We start from the raw sequence: 16,422 nt of genomic DNA, 5'->3' as shown, positions 1-16,422 counted from the left end.
TAAGCGAGGTAGGCTAAGTTCCTCTCTTAGTTCTTCTTTAAGGTTATTTATCGTCCTAGTACGTAAGGCACTAAGCCCGATACGTTAACTCGTCGGCCTTAGGATAAACCTTAACATTCGGATAATCCTCGCCTAGCCTAACAAATCTAGACAATCTTGCCTTAGGGGCGGCTTGTAGCCGCAGCTCTAACCGTAGGACCCGATTCTCCGCCGTATTAGGATTCCTTACTTATAACCGCTATCCGTAAAGCCTATTCTAGTCTAGATACTTAAGAAGCTATAAGTTAGTTATTAAGCCGCTAGACGGTATCGATGCTCCGTAAACACCGTATCGATAATTACGAAGCAGTAACCCTCGGCGGACTAATCTATATTAAGAACCGCTACGGTAGTTACTGCGTATTCATTCTACTAGGAGATTATAACTTGTATAACACTGTCCTAAAGGCTTATTATAATGCTCCTAGTGCCGGCTATCCTAGAAGAACGAAGACCTTTAACCTAGTCTCTCGAAACTTCGTATAGCCGGGTATGTCCTAATTTGTAAGAAAATACGTTTAGAGGTGCTACACCTATAGAACCACTAAACCGGATTAGACTTAGTACCTAGGCCTCCTTCGACCTCTGCCTATTCCTTTTAATCTATAGGACGAGATCTCGGTCGACTTTATAGTACAACTTCCCCCTTCTATAGGATCTTACGACTATTAAACCTATAAGGATATGCTTACGATTACTTGTCGGATAGGCAAGGGTGCGTACCTTCTACCTGTGCTTTCTATAGAGGCTAAACACATCGCATATGTGTTCCTTAAGTACTACTACCCTTACTACGGTTTGCCTCTCGCTATTATATCCGATCGAGGACTATAATAGGTTTCCGCTTTCTAGAAACGGCTATACTAGCTATTAGGCATTAAGTAGCGCCTTTTAACTGCCTTCTACCCTGAAATAGATAGTTAATTAGAGAATACGAATAAGGAGGTTAAAAAGTATATACGTACCTATACTACGTATACTTAAGATAACTAGGTTAACTTGTGCCTACTTGCTAAACTAGCCCGTAATAACTATATATCTGAGTCTACGGGTGTGTTACTATTCTATACTAAGAAGGGACGACACCTACGTATTAACTTTAACTTAGACATTCTAAAGAAGCTCTTACCTTCTAAGTAACGACTCGATGCCGCTAACGCCGACCGTTTTGCTAAGCGCATATTAGAAGTTTACTCGTATTTGCGCGAGTATCTGAATTACGCGTAATCCGTATAGACCGACAATGCGAACAAGTAACGAACGACTATACCGCGCTATGCGATCGGAGACTAGGTTTATATTAGCACGGCAAACTAGAAGATAATACGCCTATCGAAGAAGTTTAATATCCGATAGTTTAGCCCTATTACGGTAGTAGATAACCTTAGCGGCGCCTATAAGCTAGACCTTCTATCGCGAATACGAGTATACAATTCCTTCTATCCGCGATACCTTAGGCTATATTACGGTAACCGCGCTGCTCGCCCCCCGCTAATTAAAATTGTAAGCAATAGCGACGATCGCCTATAAGATAAGTATAAGGTAGAGCGAATATTAGACTCCGGAGGAAACGGAAAGAGCTTGAAATATCTAGTGCGATAGAAAGGGTATCTAGATATAGAGGCGACATAGGAGCCTTCTAAGATAGTAATTAAGAATGCGTACGCATTAGTTGCAGACTTTTACTATAATTACCTAAACAAGTCTAAACTAGCGAACTTCTAGCCGCCGAAGGACTAGATACCGTACGAGGAAGTAACAGAAGAGACGAAGGTTAATGCTAAGCCTATTAATGCTGTTATCGGTAGTAATACTGCGACTAGCTTAGCTAACACTTAGTATACCCGAGTTACCCGATCTATAACCCGTACGGCTATTTAGTCTTCTACGCTCTATAAAGGGGGTCTTATGCCTGCTTAGAGTAAGTGTTATAGTAATGCTAGGGTTACTGCACTTATAGAAGCGTCTACAAACCTATTAATATCTTATAGAACCGGCTATGTTGCCTTAGGTAAGGATACTATGCAGAAGGCGCGGCTAGTTCTAAAGGAAGGAGACATTAACGCAACGTCGGCGCCTACTAGCGCGCAGAGTGTTACCGGCGTTGCAGATAGCGCAATTTGGAGCCTAGTAGGAGTAGCTCGTTTGAAGGAAAACTTAGTGTCGTATAGAAGCGATAGTTTAAAGGGGGGGGTAATGTTACGGGCAAGCCCTTTATATGCGAGTCTAATATATAAAAGCCCGGTACGGGCCGTACCGAGGCTTAGCACCTCCGGGTTAGTACTTAACGCTCCCCTTCCTTCTACCTCTTAGATCTTTGTTCGCGACTTCGTAGATACCCCGAATACAAGGTCTCCGTTATAAGTACTATAGGCGGATAGGTTTAAGATTAGCTAGCGGAGGTATTAATAGATACGTTAAGAGCTTAGATTAAAGAAGGCATTATTAATAGATAGATAGATAGAAGCGGAAGAATAGATAGTAGAGATCTTATAGGAAGAGCTCGAGAAGTCTATAGTAGAGTCCTTTAGCCGACGGTACCTATATACCTATATTAGGTCTAAATATAACATTATTAGTAGAGATCGGCTATATCGTATAGCTTCCTTACTAAATCCTAAAGGGTTGCGAGTCCGCCGCGAGCGGGCGCGAGAGCACTATAGAGCGATTATTATACCTAGCCCTAGTTACGCAATATTAATAGATACTTACTATAAATTCGAGTATTAGGCGATATAGATCTACGTAGCGATTAATATTTACTCGCGTTATATTGTCTAGATCTATATAGGTATTACTAGCCGGACAGCTGTCTCTATACTAGCTTAATACCTTATAACGATCCGGAATAGTAGTATAATACTATAGATTATTCGATTAGACTATAGGGTAGAAACGATTCTAGCCGCGGACGCTTACTATAAGACTCGCCTTACGACTCGTAGTAACCCGGAATAAGAACAACCGCTCGCCTTCGAGGACTGCTTTAAATACGGTACGAGCAAGATAAACTAGCGGATTGAGGCATAGTAGCGTTAGCAAGTACCTATACTAAATAGCTAGAGGGGCTATTTCTACGAGTTACTACGCGAGTTACTATACGATGCTAAACTGCTAGCGGATCGGATTGCCTTCCTTATAATCTATATACCAATTATACGTTATAAAGTCCTCGAATTTGTTTACCTCTAGAATAGCTATCGTATCCGGAAGCAGGCTAATCGACTATACGTTATACTAGGTATTCCGTATATTCTATACTATTATCTAGAGCTTAGCGGGCATTCTTATTAAGGTATTCCTATACCTAACGGTGTACTTAATAATATAGAGTAAGACCTTTAAGGATTCGGTATATATTAGATTCTATAGTATAGACTCGCTATAGACTCGCTAATAGACTCGCTAATTCCTAGATCTTAAAGCCTACCTGCCCGAGGCTACGCTTTCTTAGTATAAGACAGCATTGTAGATTTATAGCTTCTCGTATCTAGTAAGTAGTAGCGAGAATAGCGATAATATAGAGCGCCTTTACCGCTCTGCCTACTTGCTTCTTCGAGGGTTAGCTAGGGAGTATATAGCTATAGGGTTAGAGCCGGAACTAATAGAGTTAGATAAGCTATTAGCAGCACGTAGTTAGTTAGCGGCGGCTCGGAATTAGGAAGCTAGGTTAATTGAGTTTGCAAATAATATATACTAATCTCCGATCTACGAGCCGGCCGCGAGTATATAGCGAGTCGCTTTTTCTAGTTCGATTTTATCTATAACCGTCTTAACTCTTAAACCTCTGCTATTTCTACCTCTATTTATCTAACAACTAACAATGCCTACTAATTAAGGCACCTATTATACTAAATCAGGCGTCGACTATACAAAGATATATAGTAAATACCGATTCTGTTTATAATACGGCCTTCTTAATCCCGATCTACTAAGCGAGCAATTTGTTCGCGAGCAATTAGTAGCCGCCGCTACTACGAGTAGCTCCGCGAGTATAGTACGAGGCTTTAATACGTTCCCCTCTATACCTAAGGCAGCTAATGCTATACGCAATACTACTAGTTAGTATAAGCTAGCAACTCGAATACTAAATGCTAGATCTCGGAGCCTCTCGTAACGTCTACTAATACCTGCTTTAGCTTTAGCTTTAGCTTTATTAGACCTAAAAGCATAGGGATACTATTGCCGCTATTTAATCTATACTTAGCATATAGAAGTTAAGCTTACGAGTACAACTAAGATATAGTTCTATAGTAAACCTACCCTATATACTACTATTACGGATACCTAGACTAACTAAGAATTCCTCGAAGCCGAGATAACATTTATAGACTAGATTGTCGACCGGATTAACGCCTACGAGCTACTAGATAGTAGTATCGATCGGACCTAGGACTATTTTAACTACTTCCTCTATATAGACTTTAATAAAACAACTAATTAACTAGAGAAGCTAGTAAGTAAGGCGCTTCGATTACTTAGATAGGCTTTAACGGTCTATAAACTAGCAATAAAGTTATTATTAGTCTACGAGATTAAGCTCTATATCTAGACTAAGTAGGAGAAGTAGCAATAACAAAAGCGGAAATATCGGTTAAGTACTATTACTACGAGTACTAGTACGAGTAATATAGCGAGTTAGTAAAAGGTAGTTAACAGTATTAAGATTAAAAAAGAAAAGCTATAAACTAAGAAGGTTATCGATACGAATTAGCCGCCCGAGATAATTAACTTAAGCGGCGATGCTACCGCGAGTATACCGCGAGGCACGCCTACTCCGAAAGGGTCGAGCGATTAGCAACCTACTAATAGATAGGCTAATAGCGGTAGATAGGCTAATAGCGGTAGACAGGCTAATAGCGGTAGACAGGCTAATAGCGGCGGAGAGGCTAATAGCGGCGAAAAGGCTAAGAAGACAAAGCGTAGTTAACGACTAAAGAAGAAGAGATAGAATAGTAGACTCGTAGTAGACTCGCTATAGACTCGCTCCTTAAATATTATCTACTAGTAGCTCGCGATCGCTATTTAGCTATAGCTCCTTCTATATCGTATATACATCCTTAGACTTAATAATAGTCTTATCCTTAAGCTATTTAAACTACGAGAGGCAATATCCTTCTAACTTATCGAACCTAGCTTCTAATGCCTTAATCTTTGCCTCTAGTTTAGTATTCTTTGCCTCTACGGCCTCGACTCGCGCCTATATCGCGGCTAGCTCGCTGTTTCTATCGTCTTCTTTAACCTCTTCTATACTAGCCGTATAGCTAGACTTGCCCTTATACTTATAATAAGCGTAGATACGCTCGCCCTTAGCATTAAATATACGATACTTAAAGTTATTAGAGCGTATATAGTAGTAGTATAGCGCTAGTACAAGCTTGCTAGAGTCCGTTTCTATAATAATTCTAGTAGCCTTATATTTCCGTAGTCTATTTAATACCGCCTTCTTCTTATCCGGTATCGCTATCTAATCGAGTAGCTCTTACTATATCTACGCGCTATAGTACTAGAAATCGTAGGTATTTATAGTCGTAGGGCGTCGAAGTCTAGAGCGAGTTAGTAGCGAGTCTATAGCGATACGCCTCGCGACTTACGATAAATATTCTCCTCCTTCTACTAGTAAGTACGCTACTAAAGCTAAAGCTAATGCTAATGCTAAAGCTAATACTGCTAAAGCTACGCTAAAAATAAGGTCGCGCAGAATACTAGTTATAGCGGCTACTACTATCGCTATTACTATCGGTATTAGTATTAGTATCGATAGAAGAAGAATATTACGAGGCAAGACGCGGAAGTATAGCGAGTCTAAGTAAGGTTTGTCGCGACAATAGGCATAGTAAGGTTAGTAAGGAAGGTACAGGAAGAATAGGAAGCGACAATAGGCTAAAGTGAAGCCATTGAGCCTCTGGTATGTATAGAGCTCCGTCCGAAAGTGCTTCTCCCCGGTCAAACTCTGCCCAGGATTCACATGTCAAAAGTTTAGAATCAACTGTCGCTTTCTGAGCTGTATACCGAATCCATAACCTGCTTAGTAGTCATACATGAAGGACCACCGTCTCATCATCACTTTCCAAAACAACCTGCTCATTGCGCCCCGTCGGATACATGGGGCAGCTTACGATGCTCCGGTTCCCGGACTCCCGTCATGCTGAACGCTGCACTAAATTCAAGCCCAACACCATCTCTCCCTTCTCCATTATCGTTTCCTCAACTCCTTCGCCGCCTTTCCGTCAATGCCCGTTCCCGCTGCCTCCACCGGCTCTCCATTGAGCTGGACCTGAGGCTGAACTGCGAATCCGCTGCTGCTGGCACCCTGTTCAATTGGATCACACTCCGTCTCCTCCTCGTCCTCACTGCGTTCGTCTTTCTCCTCGCCCGTGCGCAAGAATCGCACCAGAATTCGGATGATGAGGACGAACCAGAACACATTCACAGCCTGCAGAGCTGCCAGCAGACCGAATGTGATCGTCTGCGAAATCCAGCACTTATATTGCTGACTTTCCCAGTTCAGCTCGTATGATCCTACTGTCGCGAATTCCCCATTCGGCAGCAGAGATGCGAGAATCCTGAGATTTTGGTAGTGTCGACAGTATGCCCATACGCAGATGAACGTGAAGAAGTATGGTGGTGTAAAGTACCAATTAAGGTAATTAGAGATCTTCGAAGTCTTCGCAAAGAGTCAGTTGTAATTCTCACAGCGTTTGCACGAGTGGAACTTACCGCCAAGAAGAAGTCGGAAATGTCCATGGTCACGTAAACGGCCACTCCAATGTATGTGAAATGGAATCGATAGCTCAGACCGATCAGAGCAAGTGTCACAATGTGGTGCATCACAAGCTCTTTGAAGTCCTTTCTCGGCTTCTCTAGCTGTAAGAGAAGCACGATGCCCTGCTGTGCCCAGTACGATGCTTGCAGCAGATAGTAAGCCTTGAAGACAGCCTCATGCGAGCGGTGCGGAAACTCTTCGTACATGCCCGGGATGTTGAAGAACCACACCGGAGTCCTGCTCATGACGTAGAGCCCAAATGGTCCGAATATGGCAAAGTATATTGCGGTGTAGAATTGCTCCATGAAACGACTCTGCTTCCCTCTATTTCTGATCCCGCAGTAAATAGCGATCGGTCGAATAAGTCGCTGCATGAGGAACTCGCGCGTGAAGGAGAATACGATGGTGTAGAAGGCGACGAAGGCGAAATCTTTAGGACCTTTGCCATATTGGACCGGGTCTCCCAAATGCGCGGGTAAAGTGTTCGTTCTTTCGTTCAGCGGAGGGTTCGGGTAGGACAGGAAGATCGCAGGGTGCAGAGGATTGTGTTTTCCGGGATTGACAAAGTACGCGCTCAATATGATCAGCACTAGAATGAGTGGATTGACCCAGGTGTGCCTGAGCGACATTCGCACCCAGCGCTTGAACAAGCTCTTTGCTTTGCGCCGTTTTGAACTTCTTCCTGCTTTGCCATGGGTCGGAGTGTCCGGAGGCGACGGCTTTCCATGTGCTATATCTTTGGTCGCCAGTGCCGTCGCTCCAGTATCTCCTCGTGGGTCACCGCCCAAACTTGAGCTCTTTCGTCGTCGCGTGCCAATTCTGTTCGAACTGCTCAAACGCGTCACAGGGGGAGGCCTGGATGCAAGAGGCGGAAACACCTCTGTTTGTTGCGAGGACATGGTTGTGCTGGTCGTAAGGAGCGATTAGAAGTGAGGATTGTGCTTTGGAAGAGAAAAGCACGAAGCATGTAATCATCACGGCATGGGCATGGGTTCTGTATCAGCCAAGAAGCAAGGAGGAAGCTCATAAAGTTTACCCGCTCGATCTGTTGATCTGCAACGCTCCGCGCTTCAGCCTCCATGTGGGAGGACGGCGATCTCATTTCATCTCACACGTCGAAAATTTCGCTTGCAGAACTCAACAGACAACACACGCTCAATAGAATAAATGACCTCACCTCTGTGTTGCCGCAAGAAGATGGTTATCACAACATACTTGTGTTCACCCTGGAGATCCTGTCGAGTTTCTGCCATGAAGCAGACATGTATCTTCTTTTCTGCACAGCTATGAACGCGAGCCCTTTCGTATTCATTTCGTTCAGCCATGACCAGGGGTATATATAACGCCGTAGACTCCGGTCATCATCATCATGTCGTTGGCGAGACGGTCTGACCCACTCACGCCTCAGCGAGTAGACATTGCCCGTTATCATCGAGCTGCTGCGAAGCACATCTTCATCAAGTGTGGCTGCATCAGGAGACTTCATCTCACGCAACCTCTGGAGCTCAAGACCCTACTTGCTGCTCTCCTTACTAGAAAGCAACTTCTTAGCTCTGCCGAAAAAGCCCTTGCTCTTCCGACGAGCGGGCTCGCTGGGTGCGCTCTGCTTCGTGTCCTTCTTGCTTTGGGGAGACTTTGTCATGGTGGACTTCGGTTGTATGGTAGCTTCTCTCTTTGCAGGCTCGCTTGGCGCCTGGAACACCGACTTGAATTCCTCCCTAGAAGCAGCAGAAGAAGGCCCAGCTGATGGCGGCTCATATTGGAAGGCTTGCGAATAGCGCATTGAAGTCTGCCGGCCTATAGGCCTGCCACCAGCGAGAGGGATGTTTCCCGGGTTGTTCTGCGTAGCAGGCACATACGATTTTCTCCTGTCACCCGCAACACTACTCGAGCCAATCGTCGATGCTCCTGTGGCAGTGCTGAATGTTGCCATGGATTCTGTCCTTGTTCTGTCTGATCTCCGACTTGTGGAGCTTCCGCTATCAGCTACTGTTGCAGGTCGCGGCGTCTCCTCTCGAGCGGGCTCTTCTGGAATATCAATAGCTCTGCCTTTACCTTTGTCCATTTTTGGTTGAGCGGCGACCGTATATGCAGCTTCAGGAATTGGTTTGCTCGGGAGCCTTGAAGATGGTGCAAATGGATTTCTTACTGGTTTCGGCTCGTGGATGGTTACAGCAGATTCCACGAGCGTCAACTCTGGAAATGGTTCTTCTCCCGGTCCAGGCACTTCCTTAGGGTCTCGCGGCTGATCTTTCGACGCCCCAGAATGGCTTTCCTTCACAGTGAAAGGGTTGCTGAAGAGTGGGGTGATCTTATTGTCTTCCGGCCGGGTCTCGGCATTGGTGGTATCTTTGCTGGTCACTTGTTCGGTCGAATTAGCCGTTTGCTTTTCTGACTTCGATTCGGCTGCGTTCGATGCGAGTGTCGCAGTCTCTTCTGTACACATAACATGTCAGTATTGATTGCAGGGCAACTAATGCGAGCGATTGTGTAGACGGCCCGATTAGAGCTTGGAGGAGGTGGTGGCAACACCAGTGCTCCAGCAACCCAGGGCCCACCCGGCAATAGCTGCACCTTGGTGCACTGCTCGACCAACATCTTCGGTAACAGAGAGCAAAGTTGCCACAGCGAAACCATTGAATCGAGGACGCTTCTTCCGCTCCTGTTGAAGTGCAGTAGGAGAAGAAATGGGCTGATAACAAGTGATATGATGTTCGCCGCTGAGTCTCCGTCGATGATTGTGTATGAGAGTCAGGTACTCACTTGTCTCTTCGGGCAATTGGTCTCCAGGAGCTGCACCTGGACAAGTGTCAACACACAGCTGAAGTGCTGCCTTCGACGATTGAGGTTCACCTTCAGCCTTGGCCTGATCGTAGGGCTCGTCTACAGTGCCAGCACCCGTCACACCAGAAATGTGTTGTCGCTCTTCATCCTGAGTCCTGCTGGCGCCGAGTCCGACTACATTTTTTAGAGTTTCCATTGTCTTGAGAGCCGCTCGTCGATTCGGAGACCGATGAATCCCGCAATCTTCGGAAGTCCTGTAACAGGGCTACCAATGATGTCTACGATCAGTCGCGTAGTGAGCAAGCTGGTGAGTGATGGAAAGGTAGGAAGAAAAGCAAATGTGATTGGCGCAAGCAATGTCCAGATCGCAGCGACAACAGATGAGATTATTATTATTGAGTGCAGCAGCCTTCGAAGCTCTGCTAATATAAGCTCGGCCGTTGCATGGCGACAGGAATGCTGGCTGCGTGAGATGTTGCAGGAGGCAGCCTGCAAGCGCGGGAATATGGGTGTCTGTACATATATCAGCAACTCGCGCTAATTGGCTTGACCCACTTTTACCCCGGTCCTACCCCCCACTTCGAGTTGCTAGCAACTCCCCTAATGAAATTGGTTGAAATGTGCTTCAAATTCGAAAGGGCTTTAGGAATATAGTAATTTCGAAGGTCGCTAGCGATAACTCAATAAAGCTAAAGTTAACGTGTAGTATAGCCGTTGCGCTAAATCCGAGGTATATCTACTTGCTCTTGCCTTATTGTCTATTACCGCCGCCGCTATTGCCTCTATTATATAGATTACTACTAAAAGTCCTACTATTAAACAGCCGCCGCTAGTCTTCTAGTAAGAATCGCCGGTCGTTAATAAATACGCGTGCCTATTAGTTACTAAGTTGTAATATATCGATTGGCGGCGACTGTTGTAGTATATATTGTCGCAGGTCTGACGGCTACGGTGTCGGTGTATTCGCGACGACTATTAAATAGCGAAGACCGCTTAGTATAGTAGGCGCAAATAGAAGGCGCTATTAGTAAAGGACTTAGCGTATAACGTCTATTAAACTACCGTCGTTTAAGGAAGGTGTACTATATCGATAGGTGCCGGTTTCTAGGTTAGGTTTGCTATGCTTCTTAGTCGACCTTTTAGTATATTAATTGCTATATAGGCGCTATATTAGTCTCTAGCCTTCTATATCCGTCTTAATATCCTCTTCGAGGGTGAAAACGCGCTGTCGAAGCTTCTTAAGGTCGGCGACGTCGCTAGGTATAGATACGTCTATATTGGTGGACGTTAGTAGCCGTTGTACAATATAGGCGATATAGAATAGGAAATGTAGGAGGAATTTAGGAACAGTAGAGATGTGGGTTTGCTAAGACTACGATTTGTATAAGGTTTAGCGGGGCTTGGTAGGGCTGGAGTTGCTAGCAACTCCGACTGGCCCGTGCCACGTCCGTGCCACCCCTGGAGTTGCTGATATATAGATACTCGGGAATATGACGTTCTGTGGCCGTTGGTAGACGAAAGAGGGGAGGCGAGCCAATTGATTTGAAGCTCAGCGCGCGGTAGCATGAAGACTTGCAAGAAATGCAGATGGATCAGCGGAAGGAAGAAGAGGTACTTATCGAGACCATAGCCCACCCCACCTACCTGACGGCGTTGCTTGCGTTCACCCAAGCATGTGTCGGGTCGGTGATAGAGCACTCAAAGCCTCGTGGTGTGGACGCGTCTACATCGGCCGTGTCAGGACGAAACAGGAGAAGGTGGATGCACACAGTCAGATGGAAAACAACGAGGAAGTCTCGCTGAAGTGGGGCCAGCAGCGATTCGTGCTGCCGGAATGCATGTAGTGTGCTGCAAGTTGCAACCGCTCGATTGTGCTGAAGTCAAGAAAAGCTCATACACAAGCTCTAACAGCCATGCTGGGTGGGTATCGTAATCATGCTTCTCCAATCGTTCCCACTGAAACGCCAAGCGCCACGCTCGAGAAAATCAAGCACCTGTCAATATGCTTGGCCTGCTGATGCATCCACCGATGCGTACTGTACGTTTCGAGGACCTGCTGCCGTCTTCAAGCATATTTGCACGTCCTCGTCGACCTCATCCTCTATCGTGACGCACTGCACCACCGCAAAATCTCACGGCGTAGACCGCTCATCCTGGCAATGTTTCGCATTCGATGCATTAGACTCCATGTACGCGTCTCTGTCTGTCGAACTCGGCCTTGGTCATGAATGACATGGGAATGACATCGGTTTTCTTCTTGTTTGTATGCGAGAGAGGCTTGCGACAGACTGGACAGGTACCCGTGGCGCGGTCACTGCTCTTAGCACCGGCCATCAGAGCCCTCACCAGGCACTCGTGGCAGTAGAAGTGGCCGCACGCGGTAGCTGTGCAGTTCGTGTAGTTCTCCATGCAGATAATGCACTGTCTCTTGCCAATTCGCTGCGCACCTGAACTCTCCTCAGCAGCCTGCTGTGCCTTGATCGTCTCCTGCTGCTGTGCTTGAAGCAATTCATCTTCTGCTGATGGTGCCTCATTCGTGAGGTCTACTTCCTCGATATTCTCGGCGATTGGTCTCTTCCGCTTTGGAGCACGTCCTTCTCCTGCATTTGTGTCATCCGCAGACCTCTTGCGTGTGCTTCGCGAGGGCCGCGAGGCTGAGGCGTTCGGGGAGCTGGCAGCGCTGGTGAGATCCACGGCAGTCGAGCGGCGACCGTTCGTGCGACGTCGTGTGGCTGTAGGCATACTGCTGTCTGTCTCCGAATCCTCAAGAGTGACAAATTCTTGGCTGTCGCTATGGTTGTTGCTGGCTGGGGTGTTGCCGACGGACTCGAAGAATGGATTTCCTAAGTCGTAGCCGAAAAGTTGGTCAACGGCAGCGGCGGGCTCGCGGCTGTGAAGTGAAGAGGGGAGAAAGGGGTGGTTTGTTCTATGAAATGTGAGTCCTGAGCTGTTGCGCATGTGAACATGACAGCGGCTGGTGTGCCTCGTCTCACGCTTGCTGCCAAAAGTCAAGCAGAAGGATGGACGCGGCCAACACATGCTCAGCTCGAGAGTGTGTAATTCTCACCTGTGATCTCCACTTCTTGTTCCATTTGGAAAGGTATCCTCGCCGCCGTGCTCAACAGCCATTTCTCTGTAAATGTCCAGCTCCTCCTGAGTGTATCCATCGAGCTCGGCATTGTCCAGGTCGTCGAAGTCCCACTCAGCCATGATTCCCCTTCTCGCCCTGTTCCGCAGCTCGTGAGCTCGGCCAGACGTGGGAGAAAGAAGATGTGTCGCGCGGGCGATGTCATCTTTCACGGAGCAGCACTGGACTTAAGACGGAGCTGTGGTGGGTGGTGTCCGCCACCCTGCATCTCCACTCTTAGGGCAGCAGAAGCTTTGCAGCATTAGCGGTAGCGGTAGCGATGATGATCATCGATTTTCGCCTTTCGCCATTCGCCTTTGCGACTACACCACCTCCGACGCACAATCAGTCCAAGAATGTCTACAAATTAGTCGCATTACAGCCGGGAACGCTATGCGATCGCGATGTCGCCAGCAGCTGGTCAACGCCTGCGCCTTCGAACGATCGCAACACACTTCATTACTCCGCCTTCGTCCGCAACCCCTGAAATGGTCGTGTGCGAGAAGAACGTATGCTTCAGCAGCACCAGCTACACCAGATGACCAAAGCGGAGATGGCCTGTCTGGACGCCGCTCTCTTGCCATTCACTCACAGGCAAGGCACAACGAGATTGGCGTCCAGCAGGTCTCGGCGCATGTTCATTCGCAGCTCTTTCCAACGACAAGGTCTGCAAAACCTGATGAACAGCTGATCGCATTATCGCGACAGCACCTTTCGCGACACGAACTACTGGGAAAGACAAGCGACGGTTCAGAGCCTATCGGCTTTGACCTTCCGCGGCTGCATGGAGCCTCGCTGGACGAGCACTTCTATAAGCTAGGAATGGACAGTGCTGAGCCTTATCTCAGTCTGGCCAGGAAATACGCGAGAGCCTCGCCTCCTGCCAGACCTCGTCGATGGGTGCAGAGGAGCGGATGGACTAAGTACTACGCGGATGGCAGCTCCGAAGCTGTAGACTATCCACATGAGGAGGTATTGACATTCGACACTGAAGTCATGTGGCATGAGACTAGTTTTCCTGCAATGGCTTGTGCCGTATCTGCAACTCGTTGGTATGCGTGGTTGTCACCGTGGCTACTGGGAGAGAGTCAGAGTGATCGACACTTGATTCCATTTGGTCCTCGCGACAAGTCTCGAATCGTCGTCGGACACAATATTGGATATGATAGAGCCCGTGTGCTGGAAGAGTACAACTTGGAACAATCGCGAAACTTTTTCGTGGACACGATGAGCTTACACGTTGCCGTAAATGGCATGTGCAGCAGACAGAGGCCGACGTGGAACAAGCATAGGAAACAGCGGGATTTGCAAGATAAAATCGCTGCTGCTGACGAGAGTGCCGATCTGGCGTCACTGCTCGAATCTGGAAAGGCTACTTTCGACGAAGAGGCGGACCTATGGGTCGGGCGAGCTTCAGTCAACAGCCTGCGGGACGTTGCCAAATTCCATTGTGGAATCACGATTGATAAGGCCAGACGAGAGTGGTTTGGCGAACTTGACCGCGACGGTGTTGTTGAGAAGCTGGAAGAACTGCTTGACTACTGCGCAGCCGACGTCGAGATCACACACAAAGTGTACAAAAAGGTTCTTCCACTATTTCTTGAGACTTGCCCCCATCCGGTTTCGTTCGCTGCACTTCGGCATCTATCGAACGAGATCCTGCCTGTCAACAAGGGATGGGACGCGTACATTGCGAACGCAGAGGCGACGTACCACAAACTATCTTCCGCCGTTCAAGAAAGGCTCGTTGGGTTGACGGAGAAAGCTTTGGAAGTGAAAGAGCAGCCTGAGGTTTACCGGAACGATCCCTGGCTTTCACAGCTTGACTGGAGTGGCCAAGAAATCAAGATGGTCAAGGGCAAGAAGAAGGGAGATCCTCTGAGACCGGCTGCGCGACAGAAGAAGCCAGGCATGCCGCAGTGGTACAAAGATTTGTTCACTTCCAACGATGCTGACATCAATCTCTCTGTTCGCACGCGAATGGCTCCGATATTGCTCAAAATGGCGTGGGATGGCCACCCACTCATATGGTCCGACAAATACGGCTGGTCGTTCAGGGTGTCTCACTCTGAAGCTCAGAAATACCGCGATGCAGCGATGACCCAGTGCGACATGCTGGAGGAAGAGAACTTCGCTTTACGTGACGACCTCGATCACACATACTTCAAACTCCCTCATAAAGATGGTCCTGAGGCTCGATGTACCTCGCCATTAGCCAAGGGCTATTTGCAGTTTTTCGAGAATGGCACCCTTTCTTCGAAATATGCATACGCGAAAGAGGCTTTGGAGATGAACGCGTCATGTTCGTACTGGATCAGCGCCCGCGACCGAATCATGTCTCAGATGGTGGTGTACGAGAGCGAGAACCGTGACACCTCCGCCGAGGAGGACGGCCTCGGATACATACTTCCCCAAGTGATTCCGATGGGAACCATTACTCGTCGCGCTGTTGAGAACACTTGGCTTACGGCTTCTAATGCGAAGAAGAATCGCGTTGGCTCCGAGCTCAAAAGCATGATTACGGCACCCCAAGGATATTCCTTTGTCGGTGCTGACGTCGACAGCCAAGAGCTCTGGATCGCATCTCTCGTCGGAGATGCCAGCTTCAAGATTCATGGCGGAAACGCTATAGGATTCATGACGCTGGAAGGCACCAAAGCTGCTGGGACCGACTTGCACTCGCGGACTGCAAAGATATTGGGCATCTCACGGAACGATGCCAAGATCTTCAATTACGGTCGCATCTATGGGGCAGGCTTGAAGTTCGCACAATCCCTACTCAGACAATTCAATCCAAGCCTGTCCGAAGAGAAAGCCAAAGAGATCGCGACGAACCTGTACCAGGAGACTAAAGGCACCAAATCAAAGAGCAAGCACATTCGCGACCGACAATTCTGGCGTGGTGGTACTGAGTCGCTGGTCTTCAACAAGCTTGAGGATTTTGCAGAACAAGAACGTCCTCGCACTCCCGTCCTCGGCGCTGGTATCACGGAAGCTTTGATGCGTCGTTTTATCAGCAAAGGAGGTTTCATGACCAGTCGCATCAACTGGGCCATTCAGTCTTCCGGCGTTGACTATCTGCACCTGCTCATCGTCAGCATGGAGTATCTCTGCAAGCGATACAACATCGATGCACGCTTGGCTTTGACAGTGCATGATGAAATTCGCTACCTTGCAAAGGATGAAGACAAATACCGTACCGCCATGGCATTGCAGGTCGCTAATGTCTGGACACGAGCAATGTTCAGCCAACAGATGGGCATTGACGACCTGCCGCAAAGCTGCGCCTATTTCAGCGCCGTAGATATTGACCACGTCCTGCGCAAAGAAGTCGACATGGACTGTGTGACACCAAGCCACCCGACCTCAATTCCACCAGGTGAAAGTCTGGACATCATGCAGCTGCTCGACAAGGGAACACAAGCATATCTGGATCCTGCCGTGGTACCCAGGATAGCACCTCAACCAGATTGTTACGAATATACGTACCGAGCACCGGTCATGGAGAGCTTGTCGAATCAGAACGCCATGCAATACTTGCAAGCTCAAGTGGCCTCGTCCGCTGCGGAGCTCAACAAGATTGTTCGGGAGGCCAAAGGTCCCGCGACGAAGAAGCCATTTTCAGACGAGCCAGATGGAACGGATTTTGGTCTTGGCCGACCAAGATCAGAAACGACTTCAATCAAGACCACGAGCGCCTCGCAAG

The 16,422-nt window shown here is 47.7% G+C and overlaps 5 protein-coding genes across 5 annotated transcripts in view; 2 read left to right on the top strand and 3 right to left on the bottom strand.

Moving 5' to 3' along the window:
* Positions 1–6,235: 6,235 nt before the first annotated feature.
* Positions 6,236–7,704, bottom strand: MYCFIDRAFT_30606 (uncharacterized protein; the record flags this gene model as incomplete). Its single annotated transcript, XM_007924193.1, has 2 exons — positions 6,236–6,706; positions 6,760–7,704. The coding sequence occupies 2 exons, from the start codon at positions 7,702–7,704 to the stop codon at positions 6,236–6,238; spliced, it is 1,416 nt and encodes a 471-aa protein (XP_007922384.1).
* Positions 7,705–8,019: 315 nt separating this feature from the next.
* MYCFIDRAFT_202664 (uncharacterized protein) lies at positions 8,020–8,614 on the bottom strand. Its single transcript, XM_007925787.1, has one exon. It carries the CDS (start codon positions 8,586–8,588, stop codon positions 8,319–8,321), a length of 270 nt encoding a protein of 89 aa, XP_007923978.1. The 5' UTR covers positions 8,589–8,614; the 3' UTR covers positions 8,020–8,318.
* A 1,204-nt stretch (positions 8,615–9,818) lies between these two features.
* MYCFIDRAFT_172527 (uncharacterized protein) lies at positions 9,819–10,206 on the top strand (the record flags this gene model as incomplete). Its single annotated transcript, XM_007925786.1, has 4 exons — positions 9,819–9,845; positions 9,878–9,900; positions 9,944–9,988; positions 10,044–10,206. The coding sequence occupies 4 exons, from the start codon at positions 9,819–9,821 to the stop codon at positions 10,204–10,206; spliced, it is 258 nt and encodes an 85-aa protein (XP_007923977.1).
* A 773-nt stretch (positions 10,207–10,979) lies between these two features.
* MYCFIDRAFT_172526 (uncharacterized protein) lies at positions 10,980–12,945 on the bottom strand (the record flags this gene model as incomplete). The annotated part of the gene is made up of 10 exons (XM_007925785.1): positions 10,980–10,998; positions 11,022–11,233; positions 11,257–11,312; positions 11,359–11,530; positions 11,565–11,652; positions 11,683–11,688; positions 11,726–11,742; positions 11,774–12,629; positions 12,657–12,882; positions 12,912–12,945. The coding sequence occupies 10 exons, from the start codon at positions 12,943–12,945 to the stop codon at positions 10,980–10,982; spliced, it is 1,686 nt and encodes a 561-aa protein (XP_007923976.1).
* Positions 12,946–13,120: 175 nt separating this feature from the next.
* The window catches only part of MYCFIDRAFT_186892 (uncharacterized protein), a gene marked incomplete at both ends in the record, with an annotated part of 4,835 nt that continues 1,533 nt past the window's right edge, over positions 13,121–16,422 (top strand). The window contains 2 exons of the mRNA XM_007925784.1: positions 13,121–13,225; positions 13,311–16,314. Coding sequence (XP_007923975.1) covers positions 13,121–13,225; positions 13,311–16,314 — 3,109 coding nt within the window. The remainder of the gene's footprint in view (positions 13,226–13,310; positions 16,315–16,422) is intronic.

Source organism: Pseudocercospora fijiensis (assembly GCF_000340215.1).
Source record: "Pseudocercospora fijiensis CIRAD86 unplaced genomic scaffold MYCFIscaffold_2, whole genome shotgun sequence".
In the NCBI taxonomy this organism is placed as follows: domain Eukaryota; kingdom Fungi; phylum Ascomycota; class Dothideomycetes; order Mycosphaerellales; family Mycosphaerellaceae; genus Pseudocercospora; species Pseudocercospora fijiensis.
The sequence above is the reverse complement of the archived record's forward strand: the minus strand, read 5'-3'. Positions and strand labels throughout refer to the sequence as shown.

Bases quoted from the DNA above. Each gene is read 5' to 3' on its own strand.
- MYCFIDRAFT_202664 (XM_007925787.1), bottom strand. From the start codon at position 8,588: ATGCGCTATTCGCAAGCCTTCCAATATGAGCCGCCATCAGCTGGGCCT.